The 12,988-nt window shown below is 37.7% G+C and overlaps 4 protein-coding genes across 4 annotated transcripts; 1 reads left to right on the forward strand and 3 right to left on the reverse strand.

Moving 5' to 3' along the window:
* Positions 1-2,653: 2,653 nt before the first annotated feature.
* Positions 2,654-3,775, reverse strand: LOC122721495. Its single transcript, XM_043949334.1, has one exon. The coding sequence runs from the start codon at positions 3,773-3,775 to the stop codon at positions 2,654-2,656; it is 1,122 nt and encodes a 373-aa protein (XP_043805269.1).
* LOC122721459 lies at positions 3,708-4,727 on the reverse strand. The gene has a single exon (XM_043949215.1). The coding sequence runs from the start codon at positions 4,703-4,705 to the stop codon at positions 3,824-3,826; it is 882 nt and encodes a 293-aa protein (XP_043805150.1). The 5' UTR covers positions 4,706-4,727; the 3' UTR covers positions 3,708-3,823.
* Positions 4,728-6,342: 1,615 nt separating this feature from the next.
* Positions 6,343-7,940, forward strand: LOC110629989 (thioredoxin-like protein YLS8). The gene is made up of 2 exons (XM_021777252.2): positions 6,343-6,513; positions 7,412-7,940. Exons 1-2 carry the CDS (start codon positions 6,394-6,396, stop codon positions 7,718-7,720), a joined length of 429 nt encoding a protein of 142 aa, XP_021632944.1. The 5' UTR covers positions 6,343-6,393; the 3' UTR covers positions 7,721-7,940.
* A 596-nt stretch (positions 7,941-8,536) lies between these two features.
* On the reverse strand, positions 8,537-10,969 carry LOC110629988 (chaperone protein dnaJ C76, chloroplastic). The gene is made up of 4 exons (XM_021777250.2): positions 10,519-10,969; positions 10,168-10,424; positions 9,667-9,850; positions 8,537-9,266 (listed from the first exon to the last, which is right to left on the reverse strand). Exons 1-4 carry the CDS (start codon positions 10,906-10,908, stop codon positions 8,658-8,660), a joined length of 1,440 nt encoding a protein of 479 aa, XP_021632942.1. The 5' UTR covers positions 10,909-10,969; the 3' UTR covers positions 8,537-8,657.
* Positions 10,970-12,988: the final 2,019 nt, after the last annotated feature.

The raw sequence follows: 12,988 nt of genomic DNA on the forward strand, positions 1-12,988 counted from the left end.
AATTTAAAAATTTTTCCTCTCATATATAATATTTATTTTTCTTAAAACATCGATTAAATAATTTATTTTATTTTTTATTTAAAATATAAAAAATTAAAAAATATATATATATATATATAATTTAATAAGTATCACAATAAATAAATTAATTTAGAAACATGCTATTGCAAATAAAATAAAATTTTATATTACTTAAATACAAGTTGAAGAGGTTTTGACTCGCAGAAAATAATTTATATTTATAAAATATTTTCATAGAAAATATAGAAAAATTTTTTATAGAAATTTTTTAAAAAAAAAAACTTATTATTCATTATTTAATTTAAAAAATAAAATATAACCATAAAAACTACAGGCCAGGGAAGCTCACCAATACAAAAAGAGCTTTTAAGACAGCAAGACAACCATTCTCGGATATCAACGAAGCCAAAAAAGGTTTGGACTTCACTAGCAGGTAATAAATTAAGCCAGCAACTCTTAATAAAGTTGCAATCTCTTAAAACATGTAGCACCGACTCAGACTGAGTACCACAGCTCATACACAAGTCTGAATTAATCCATCCTCTCCGAAATCGCTGAACATTGACCATAATTTTCTCATGGGCAACTTCCCATAGAAAAACCCGCATCCTCTGCGTGCCAGGTGCTTTCCAAATAAGCTTCCATAATGGTAAGGCAACTGGTAAACCACATTTCTCTACTAGAAGAGAGTACCCCGTTTTAACTGAATACTGTCCACTAATGGAATGTCTCCATATTATTCCATCCCTTGAGTTAGCATCATCATGTAGGCAAATGGGGAGTAAAAATGCTAAAACGAAATCAGGTAGCCATAAAGACAACCGATTCCAATCCCATCCATATCCAGGGATCCAATAATATCTCACAACCACCTCTAATTCCAAAGGATCAATAGGAGCAGAAACCAATCGGAAAAGAGGTCCAACCGAAAGCCAATCATCTTGCCAAAACTTAACATCAGTACCACTACGAACGTCAATAGAAACACCACTAGAAACTAATTGGAGGCCCCAGCATAAAGCCTTCCAATTCATAGAGGCACCAAGAGGTACTCGAAGATTCCAAGAAATTCTACCATTATTATATTTCCAAAGAAGACATGAGATCCATAAGTCAGATGGGTTCATAAATGCCCGCCAACATAATTTACCCATCATAGCTTGATTCATTAATCCAAAATTCCGAATGCCCAACCCACCATTTTGCTTTGGATATAGCAAAGTTTGCCAATTAATCAAATGAACAGCAGAATCCCCACTGTTACCATGCCAAATAAAATTACGACAAAGCCGCTCCATTTCCTTACAAATAGACACCGGCAATTTAATAGATTGCATAGTATAAATAGGAATAGAGTTCAAGACTGATTGGACCAGCGTTATTCTCCCTGCTCTAGAAAGTGCACCCGCCTTCCAACCAGCAAGCCGGCTTCGCATATCATCAACCAATCCACGAAATTGTACCTGAGATACTCTACCATGAAGAGATGGTACACCCAAATAACGCCCAAGGTCAGAGACCAAAGGAATTCTTGATTTAGAGGATAAACGAGAGGCTGTAGATGTACTCACATTCGGAGAAACAAAAAGGCTTGACTTTAAAAAATTCACCTTTTGTCCAGAAGCATTACAAAAGACAGTTAAACAATTAATAATAACATCCAGCTGTTCTTCCGTAGCTTCAGCAAACAATACCATATCGTCGGCGAACATGAGATGTGAAATCAACGGACCATTGTTGGAAATAGGAAGTGGATGCCACTCCCCTTGTTCTACCGAATGTTTAATAATATTGGAAAGTTGCTCCACACAAAGCACAAAAAGATAGGATGATAAAGGGTCGCCTTGCCGAACCCCACGAGTGGGCAAAAAAGACTCCAACTTCTCATTGTTCCAAAGAACTGACATAGTAGTAGAATGAACACAATGTCTCACATTCGTTCTCCATAAACTAGAAAAATTAGCTTTCTCCAAGCTCCAATCAATAAAGCTCCATTCCAGCCTATCATAGGCTTTTTCTAAATCAATTTTCAAAGCCATAAATCCATTGCCACCGTTCATTTTCCCCATAGTGTGAAGAGCCTCTTGATAAATGACTACATTATCCGTGATTTGCCGACCCGGAACAAAACTATTCTGCTCTGGTCCAATTAATGAAGTAAGGACTTGTTGTAACCTGTTCACCAAGACCTTCGTAATAAGCTTATAAAGCACATTACAGAGGCTAATTGGCCGAAATTGAGTAATAAATTCAGGGGTAGCCACCTTCGGTATCAATACCAAAACCGTCTCATTAATCATGCTTGGGAGCTCATTGCCTTGTAAACAAAAAAGAACAAAATCAATCACCTGAGTCCCAACTATTGGCCAAGCCTTCTTATAAAATTCAACAGTAAAACCATCGTCGCCAGCCGCTTTACCACTCGCCATCTGGTCCAATGCTAGCTTAACCTCCTCTGGAGAAAATGGTATATCAAGTTCTGTAATTTGTGTCGTGGAGAGTACAGGATGGGCATATTGGAAAGGAATATCCAAAAGCTCACCCAAATTAGAAGTATACAAATTGCGAAAAAAATTGATGGCCATACCTTTAAGAACCGACGGATCAGTAACAACCTCCCCCAAATCATTCTTTAAAGCAGAAATACAGAATTTTTCCGTTTGATAGTAGCTGCTAGATGATAGAAATGAGTATTCCGTTCGCCGTTCGCTATCCATTCCTCTTTTGATTTCTGAAACCAGTACATCTCCTCTTGGCGTAGAATCTCTTCCAATCTGCGTTTCAATTTAAATTCAAGCTTTACAAGGCTCCTTGTCCGGCTTTCAGCAAGATCTCTCTGAACACCACCTAACCTGCGTAAAAGCCTTCTCTTGTTAGCAAAGATATTACCGAACTGAGTCCTATTCCACTCTCCAAGCTGAATTTTTAATGTGCTCAGATTATGAATTAGGGAACGATTTGGATCCCAAGAGCATGCAACTACTTGATCAAACTGAGCATGTAGTGTCCAAGCTGTTAAAAACCGAAAAGGACGAACTCCAAAAGCTAGAACCCCTTGACATTTAATCACTATTGGGACATGATCTGAATGCAATTTAGGTGGATGTTCAACAATAGCATCAACATATTCCAGTCTCCAATCAGTAGATACAAAACATCGATCTAACCGAGCAGCTTGATAGGGGACATTTTCGCCACTTCTCTGCCATGTGAAACCACTCCCAACAAACCCCAGATCAATAAGAGAGTGCTTGAAAATCCAGTCTGAAAAATCCTGAGCTCCTGGAGGATTAGAAGAAGAATATCCACTTTGTTCAGATGAGTCCACTACAGAATTAAAATCACCCGCGACAATCCATTTAGAAATGGATAGACTATTTTCTCTAGAAAGAGATTGCCAAAGCTTCCTCCTTAAATAAATATCAGGGCTTGCATAAACTACACTAAACAACCATTTCTCTCCAGTAGAAAAATTAATTGCTACCGTAATGAATTGAGGATCGGTAACAACTAATTCAATTCGAAAACCATCTTCTGACCAAAGCAACCAAATACCACCACTAAATCCGACTGCCTCAACACGGATCCAATTTTCATACCCCAACAAACCACAAACTTCATCAGCCGCTTCTCCAGAAATACGAGGTTCCACTAAACAAAAGATGTTAGGATGATATAGTCTCTTGTATTCCTGAAAAGCGTTGCGAAAAGTAGATGATGCTGCACCATGACAATTCCAGGTTATAATTATCATTAAAATAAATATTAAAAAGAGCATCATCAGATTAATCTCACAAGGGTATCACATACGCTGTTGGTGCTCCAAAGGAGCAACCAAACTAGCAGAAGTCGCCTTATTCAACTCATTCAAAATTGTCCCAGCCACAATCAACGTGACATCATCCTCACTCCCATTGACTGTCTTCTGTCCAGGGACAATATTCGGGCTAGACGGATGAGGGAAAGATGGGTTACGAAAACCTGGTGGATTTGGAGGCACATGATTCAAGACACTCAACCCCACCTGATCTTCAGAAGAAACAACCCAAGATTCTACCCTCTCCTTCCCATTACCAACAACTACAGTATGCTCAACCTCTGCCGCTGCTTTCCTTGATAATCCAATTCTAGTATTAGGTCGTACTTCCCTAGAAGTCGTAGTAGAGGATGGAATTATCTCGACATTAGCATTATTAGCCACAGCCTGACCTCCTCGTCCTCCACGAAACAGCCCTCTACCACCACGACTCCCTCTCTGGATTCCACCTCCCCTAGATACTACATTATTTGCCCGGTTGCTAGGACGCTCATCATGGACAGCCATGTGAATCTCCTGAGTGCCCAAACTACCATTATTCTGCTCCTCTGGTATGACCTCATCCTCTAAATTAAGTAAAGAGTCAAAACGATTTCCCGTAGACCCATCTGCAACTACCCTTCGAACCTCATCTCTGTCAACTCTCTTAGGCCCAGGCCTGATACTTTGACGATTATCCCTACGTCGATCCCTCCGAACCAACATCCAATCCCCAAAATCCTCAGTAGCAGCGGGATTGACAGGCAAACTCTCAGGCATTTTGTAAGTCTCACGGTTCAGCTCATGACCAACAACAGCACCTTGCTGATTAACAGAATAAGGCTGATTAACCTGCATTGGTTTTATACTAGGACAATTTTCCTTCATATGCCCATACTTACCACACTCAAAGCACACCATATGCAAACCCTCATATTCAATCCGGCGAACTCTACGGTGTAGCTTGAATTTAGATAGAAGGGGCTTAGTCAAATCCAATTCCACACAAACTCTGGGAAAATGTCCTCGAGTCACAAGGCTAGTATTAGTGTCAACTTTAACAGGCTCACCTATTTTACGGGCAATGCGTAACAAAAGTTCCTCATCATAATATTCAATAGGCAAGCAAGGGAAACGAACCCATACAGTTAAACGTTCTAACACATCCTGAAAAGGGTCAAATTCCGGGCACCATTGACGAATAGTCAAGTAGTGGTCAGCAATAATCCAGGGTCCCTCCGATCTAGCAAAGTCCAAGTCCCCAGAATTAGCGAAACGGACCAAAAAGAAATTGTTATCCAAAGCAATAACATCCATTGGGGCAGAAGGTTTCCAGAGTTCTTTCAATCGTCTACACAAATATGTATAGCCTATTGAACGTCCAAAAAATTTCACAATAAGGGAATTTTTCCAAGGTCGACACAATCGACGTTTATCCACACTCGAAAGTCTAATCACAGGGCAACGATCATCCTCATCATCCTCCTCACCATCCGAAACAAAATGAAACTCATCGTCTTCAGGAGCCATGTCACTCCCAGAAGCTCCCTGCAGTCCTGGACCGTTTCTATTCGTCACTACATCCTTAAAAGAAGGTCCATTAACAAAACCAAGGTTCACAGGATTATTCTCAGTCTCTATCATCGGATGGTCAGCTGAAGAATCAGGATCATCACAAATCTCATTCAATGAAACACCCATCTCACCATCTTTACGTTTCCTGCGTACACTACGCTGGAGAAGATCATCCTCTTCCATCGAAGTCATTATCCTCTAGCTCGCGAACGACAGAGCAGCAGCAAGCGGTTGCGGCTGGGTGCGGCGTGCGGTGTGCGGCGTGCGGCGTGCGGCCAAATTAGGCTTAGGAAAGAGAAACAAAAGCCTCATCAATTGATTTCATAGGAGAAAAAAAAACTTATATATTAATAAATTTTTATATAGATCTTAATAAAAGTTAGAAAATAATTTTCTATTTTTTATCCATTTATTTAACAAGAAAACATTTTCTATATTTTTCAACGTTTGAATCATTAAAAAAATTAAATATTAAAAAATATTTTTTAAATAAAAAATTAAATTATTTTTAAAAAAATAACTTTTTATATAAAAAAAAGTCATTTTTACATTATAAAAATCTTATTCAAATTTCTATATACAAATTTATTAATATATATTATTTTTTAAATTAAAATTAAATAATAAAAAATTAGTTATTTATTGAAAAATATTTTTTATAAAAAATATTTTTTAAATATAAATTATTTTTTGAAAAATAAAAATTAATGAAAAATATTTTCTATTAAATAATTTTAATGAGTATCTCAAATACTAAAAAAATAAAAAAAAATATTTTCCATCGAAACTTTTATATTCGGAAATGAAATTTATATAATTTAGTTTTATAACTCTTAAATTAATATACCATTTGGTAAATTCCAATAATTTTATGTAACCACAGAAGACGGCCCCGCACCCGCGATCATGTCTACACGTGCGTGAATATAATGCACGAGTGAATCAACAGAAATCGCATTGAAGAATTAACCTCTAGGGATTCGACGACTTGGTAGAGAGAAATGTCGTACCTGCTTCCACATTTGCACTCAGGATGGGCAGTAGATCAGGCAATCTTGGCGGAGGAAGAGCGCCTCGTCGTCATCCGATTCGGCCACGACTGGGACGAGACTTGCATGCAGGTATAAACCCTCTATTTTTCTTTCATCATCTCCCTTTGCTTTTCTTCTCTACTATGCCTATCATGTTTTTTACCGGAAATTCTTTCCATCTCAATAACCGATCACGCAATTTTTTTTCGTGGAATTGGAATTTTCTTTTCCACTGTTCATTTTTCATCAGTAAGTGCGTAATTGCTGATATGATGTTGTTCTATGTTCACCTCATGATCTGGGGTGCGTAGGATTGTATACTATTTTCTGAATTTTTTTCTTATATGTTTCTCCTCGTAATTTAAAGCTCATATGAGGATAATTGGGGTTTGGTGGTAATTAAGGTTATGGTTTAATTGTATGGACATTATTTGCTTTTCAATTATTCTCTTGTAGTAATTTCCTTTTTATTTTGTTCCCCTCTTCGTTTAAGCTGTCAAAAGGGTTTGGGTGCTTAATTTTGGGTGCATTGTGCTATATATTCAGCAGATTTTGTAGCATGTAGTGTACAATGAGAAGCTGAGAAGTTTTTGCTTCACAATCACAGGAATTGGAGTTGGGAGAATTTTCTCTTTCTTTTTGAGTTAAGTAGAATTGCAATATTATGCTTTAGTTGAAGGATCTGATATTTTGGCTTCATCGGAGCTGCGTCTTTTATTCTGTTGGGTGACAGTTCATCTGTTTCCTGGTTATTTCTACAATCCTTTAAGCTATGCATGTTGTTATCTGATGTTTTCTAGTAATTTAATGGACTACTGTTGCGTTGTTTGGTAGTTTTCTTTATTAAAAATTGGGCTTTTCTATTTAAGAACTGTTTATGGAAGACCATGTCAACCTAAAAGTTCAAGCTTATAGGCAAATGCTCAAGAATGGGCTCTAATATCTCTAATATTATTCCTGTCAAATTGGTTTTATTTGTCTTCTTTAGATGGATGAAGTGCTCGCATCAGTTGCTGAGACAATAAAGAACTTTGCTGTCATATACCTTGTGGACATCACAGAGGTTCCTGATTTCAACACAATGTATGAGTTGTACGATCCATCCACTGTCATGTTTTTCTTCAGAAACAAGCATATTATGATCGATCTTGGAACTGGAAATAACAACAAAATCAATTGGGCCCTCAAGGACAAGCAGGAGTTCATAGACATTATTGAGACAGTCTACCGTGGGGCAAGGAAGGGTCGTGGTTTGGTTATTGCTCCAAAAGATTACTCCACTAAGTACCGCTACTAAATCCCTAAGGAAATTATTCCTTGTACTATCCAACTATTAAGAACTTGTTATGAAAAAAGAAAAAAAGGATGCACGCATAAAACTTGGCTTCAGATGTTTCTAGATTGGAATATCCTGTTAACTAACTAGGAGTTCCTTGTGATTGTATGGTTTTCATCTTTTGCCTTGTGCATAGACAATGTCTGACGTTTATTTTGAGCTAAAATCGTTGAAGTTTCTCATGTTCTTTTTTCTTTTTTCCTTGCTTTTGTTAATTTAAGGTAATCTTAGAAAAAATGATTTTTATTATTGACTTAATATTCTTTGAAGTAGCTTGAGTGTAGTGCACAAAAACACATGCATTTCAGCTGTAGGGACAAGTCCTGGCACAAGGATGAGGGAACATTCTTGGTCATGTAGATGTTGCATGTAAAATTACGAGGAGCTTTTGGTATATGACAGCAATGCATTGCATAGACTTTGATTGGTAAGCGAGAAGTGTAATACCTCCTCTATCGGCTATTCCTGTCATTAGTTTCTGCATCCGTTCCCTTGATTTCATGGGAATAAGATAGTGCCGAGCTCGAATTTTCTGTGAATTAGACATAGCAGATCCCCAAGACCACAAGATCTATACATATGAAATTGTTTGGTTCCTTTAATTGTACTAGATCTGCCTGGTTAAGCCCTCTTTATTTCATAATGGAGTGGACTTGAACTCAGAGACAGATTGATAGCTGAGAACACTTTCCTTAAGGGATCTTCTCAACATAAGAAGTTGGTGATCATTTGTTCGGCCTACTCAGCTTGTTTGTGTTCTTCAGATCTAGGCGAAGTGTGAAAATAATACATATCATTATTGCTAATTTATTACAGACAATCAAATACTAGCTTGTCACGAGTATGCTTTACATCAAGTATCACTTCAATGCATGAAGCATCTTCTTTTATTTGTTTGTTATGACTTTTTCCTAATGGCTTCTACTAGCTCTATCATTCCCAAACCAATGATGTACCATGTCATCCCTGCTAACATAGAGTGTAACCAAGAGCTATTAACAATCTCCAATGCCAAAGCACCACCTATATGTTCATTCAAACTGACAACAGCTTGGTCTCTTACTATGATTGCTGCAATTGTCGCAGTCACCATTGGAACTCCCCATCTTAGGGGAGTCCTCTGGTTATCTCCTGTCCTATAATCTTTCTCATCAAGATCTTTTGGCTCTTCAATATGTGTCGAAGCCTCTGAGATAGCACTAGAGCCGGTCTTACTGGCTGAGGCAGGAAGTGCTGCGGCTGATGGAATCCAGTACTCGTCATGATATAGGTAATTAGATGGTGCTCGACAAGCAGATATTGTGCTTTGGGTTGCATGCTTTCTGGCTGCAGCGGCTGCCCGGAGCTTGTTAATGTTTGGTTCGATCACATTTTGGGCAATCTGTGGGAAATTTTGGTGATGCTTTGATGGGGGTCCTGATTTTGGCGATTGCCAATATAACCAATTTGAGATTGATCTGATTGTTTGAATAGCTGATATTCTTGCTTCTCTTTGGAGATCTGTTTCCTGAAATGAATGGATATCTTATTGTTATGTACTTGCATTGCATGCTAATCAATCGTTCAATAACTAAACATAGTTTTCTAGTGAAAATTAGAAATGAAAAGAAAAGGTGAATGAGTGGTAGAAAATTAATTTCAATATATATGCTTTTACAACGCTGATTTAGAGCAGAAGTATGGAGGATAAGTTCTGCAAATTAGAGTCGATATCCACTGTCCATGTATCACTTTCCTTTTTTCTCTTTTTCTTAACAGCTAAGTGGGCCTTCAGAAGATTAATTTTAGTTCTATAAACTATTAATTTCATGTTGTAATCACGTTACCACATCCTTTCAATAACTTAACAACTACTATTATCACATTAAATTTTAAAGCACAAAAAGAGACGCAGAGGACTGACTCACCTTTGAGCTTTCGGCATCTGCCCTGTTCCTGGCATCAACAACTCTGGTTTGGAACTTTTTCACATCAACAAATATGTTTGAGACGCGTGCTCCCACTGAGTTGCCTGCACCAACTCGCACGTTACCTCTTGGTTGCTTGGACATTAGGAACTCTAGTGCTGCTAACTCTGACCTTTCCACCATCCTATATATTTGGTTCAGAAGAAATTTAAAGTTATCAATTTTCAAGAATTTTATTAAGGCATCAACAGACTAACGAGCAAATTCCTTAACGTTTCATCACGAGAAAAGATAGAAGAAAAAAAAAATACAATAATGCTAGTTCTTAAATTGCCAAGTCTAAGGATTAGCTCAATTGATACATGAGTCTGCTCCTAACTAAGAATGTAAATTCTCTAGTTCTAGCGTCCATATCTTCATTCTATTAAATGGGAAAAAATTTAATTCAAGATACCATCTAATTCCCTAGAAATGCTTAGTTCAAATACGAAGAATCCTTACGAGATACAATCAACTGGACATGTATCAATGGCAGCTTGAATTTTGTGCTCAGGATCAGCCCACTGTGCAACAACTCTTGCTCTTCCATAAACAGATTCAATGGCGAAGGTGTTCTCTGCAAATAATGCACATTTCAAGCAACCAACACACTTCACCTCATCCACAAAAACTGCTCTTTCTTCGCTTTTCGATCCAAACCACACTGAATAAATGGGTTTCCCAGTATACCCGCGTAGTTCTGCAATCTTTGCCTGTTCCTGCACCACATTAAGAATCAACCATTACATTTTTACCTGATTCCAAACCCGCGAGCATAAACTTCCTATGCTTCGTCATACAAAATTCACTGACCTTGTCGTAAGCCGCACGCGAATTTGGATCAGATAGGACAGAGTAAACTTCGTTAAGAATGATAGCCATGTCATGTCCTGTAGGGCCGGCGATGTCTGGGTGGCACCGCTTCTGTAGTGTACGATATGCAGTTTTGATATGCGATTGATCGGAGGAGCTATCGATGCCCAGAAGATCATAGAGATCGAAATCTGTGATTGAAGAAGAAACAGCAGCAGGAGGTCTACGACATGTCGCAGAGCTGCGACGCAGTTTCTTAGAATTCGCAGGGAAGGAAGTGAATGGTTTCGAAGTGAATTTATTAGGTAGGATTGAAGCAGAAGGTGAGTACGAAGATGGAAGGATTGAAGCAGAAGGTGAGTACGAAGATGGAAGGATTGCAGCAGACATTTTACTTCCTCTTCAGAGAGAAGATGAGAAATGTTTTTGGTCCAGGAGATGCTTGTCTTTTTTTTATTTCCTCAAAGGAGAGATATTTTTTTTTGTCCCTCAAAGGAGATATTTGTAGTTTACCTTTAACTTTGGGCTATAGATATTTATTTAATTATTTGAAAATGATATGTATCCCTGTTTTTACTCGCTAGAAACAAAAAGTATGCATGCTTAACTTGTTCCTCGCCGTTATAAGTCGGATTAATTATTAAAATAATTTTTTTAAAATAACTTTTTAGAAGTTTAGAGTAGATTTAAAATAATTTATTAAAATGATATTATCTTATAAAAATGATACTGAAAAAAAAGCTTTCAAAATAAAAATATTAAAAATACCATGGTGTTTTTAAAAGCGCTCGATATTAGAGGTGAGCAGTATTTGGTTTAAATCGAAATAATCGACCAAACCGATTAATTTCAAAAATTTGGTTTGATTTTAATTTTTTATTCGGTTCGGTTCGGATTTAATTTTTTAAAAAATCAGTGATTTCAGTTTGGTTCGATTTTGAATTCAAAAATTTCGATTAAACTGAACCGAACCGAAATCAGTAATACTACGTCGTTTTCAGTAGTTCCTTTATTTGCTCTAGATCTAAAAGTCATCTCCTCTCGTTCTCGCCTGCCACATCCCACACAGAGTCACGTTGTCCCCCTTCTCCAGATTCCATGCCGCCTGTGCCTCTATCCATCCACCACTTCCAACGGCACTTTCACTGTCCAACCTCCACTCTCTTCCCGGTGACATTGACTGATTGATCATCGTCGGGTAACTCAGCTTGTACATTGCGATTGCGTGACCCAGCGACCCGACTCCTCCTTGCCTCATTCCTCCGGCTGCGTGACCCAGCGACACCGACTCCTCCTTGCCTCATTCCTCCGTCGCTCTCTAGTCTCTCTCTCCGCGCAATCGTCGGCCGTCGCCTGTCGCTGCTGTCATGTGCTGTTGTGTGACTTGAACCGATCGAATCGAATAAGATCGGTTCGAAATCGAGATAACTGAACTTAAAAATCCCATTTAAAAAAAAAAGAAAAGGTTAAAAATCAGTTTAACCGATTGAACCGACCGAATCGAACTGAATCAGATCGATTCGGTTCGATTCGATTATCCCTCTTATTCGGTTCGGTTCGGTTTTTATAAAGTTATTCAATTCGATTTTCAGTTATTTTGATTCGGTTCGATTTTGAACTGAACCGACCGAATGCTCACCCCTACTCGATATAGTGCTTTTGAAAATATAAGTTATAAAACTTTAGGCGAATAACCTTAAGATTTTAAATAATCTTTTTAAGTTTTCGTCTAATTTACCGAATTCAACACTATCTTATGTTATATTTATTTTTTTAAGAACTAAATTTTTACATTAAAAACATGTGTCTTGACTTTACCGTTGAACATTCTAAATATTTTGTTTCTATAAATCGTCATTTTGATTATAACTTATTCTCGTAAAAATTTGATTTGATTCAAATTGAATTGCATTTCTTTAAGATTTTCTGAAATTTCAGGGTGTTGTATCCTAAAACTGCTTACTTGGACCTCCATAAGAATTACTGCTTCGACCCCATACATCAGAGAGAGGAGTTTTTCCTGTGGTTATTCTTGGAGTTGTTTTATATGGCCAGAGTATATGGGGCAACTCGTCAGGCCAGCTGCCTTTGGCTTTATCGACTCTTCTCTTCAGCCCTTGTAGGATAATCCTATTTGTAATCTCAATCATTCCGTTGGTCTGTGGGTGATAGACTAAACTGAATCTTAAGTCAATCTCCCATTTTTTATAGAAATATTTAAATTTAGAACTCGCAAACTAAGTCCCATTGTCAGTGATTACTACCTTTGGAATTTCAAACCGAGTGAAGATGTTTTTGCTGATGAAAGACATTGCCTGTTGGGTGGTAATAGACTAAACTACCTCAGCTTCAACCCACTTGCTAAAATGATCCACTGCTGTTATTACAAATTTTCTTGATCTAGTTGCTTTTGGGAAAGAGTCAAGGATGTCTAACCCCCACTGAAAGAAAGGTAAGGAGCTTTCAATCA

The sequence above is a fragment of the Manihot esculenta genome, chromosome 13, assembly GCF_001659605.2.
Source record: "Manihot esculenta cultivar AM560-2 chromosome 13, M.esculenta_v8, whole genome shotgun sequence".
Lineage (NCBI taxonomy): Eukaryota > Viridiplantae > Streptophyta > Magnoliopsida > Malpighiales > Euphorbiaceae > Manihot > Manihot esculenta.

Coding starts and splice junctions, on each gene's coding strand:
- LOC122721495 (XM_043949334.1), bottom strand. CDS start 3,775: ATGATAATTATAACCTGGAATTGTCATGGTGCAGCATCATCTACTTTT.
- LOC122721459 (XM_043949215.1), bottom strand. CDS start 4,705: ATGAAGGAAAATTGTCCTAGTATAAAACCAATGCAGGTTAATCAGCCT.
- LOC110629989 (XM_021777252.2), top strand. CDS start 6,394: ATGTCGTACCTGCTTCCACATTTGCACTCAGGATGGGCAGTAGATCAG. Junction 6,514..7,411: donor GGGACGAGACTTGCATGCAG/GTATAAACCCTC, acceptor TGTCTTCTTTAG/ATGGATGAAGTGCTCGCATC.
- LOC110629988 (XM_021777250.2), bottom strand. CDS start 10,908: ATGTCTGCTGCAATCCTTCCATCTTCGTACTCACCTTCTGCTTCAATC. Junction 10,425..10,518: donor CGCGTGCGGCTTACGACAAG/GTCAGTGAATTT, acceptor AATGTGGTGCAG/GAACAGGCAAAGATTGCAGA. Junction 9,851..10,167: donor TGTCCAGTTGATTGTATCTC/GTAAGGATTCTT, acceptor CCAAATATATAG/GATGGTGGAAAGGTCAGAGT.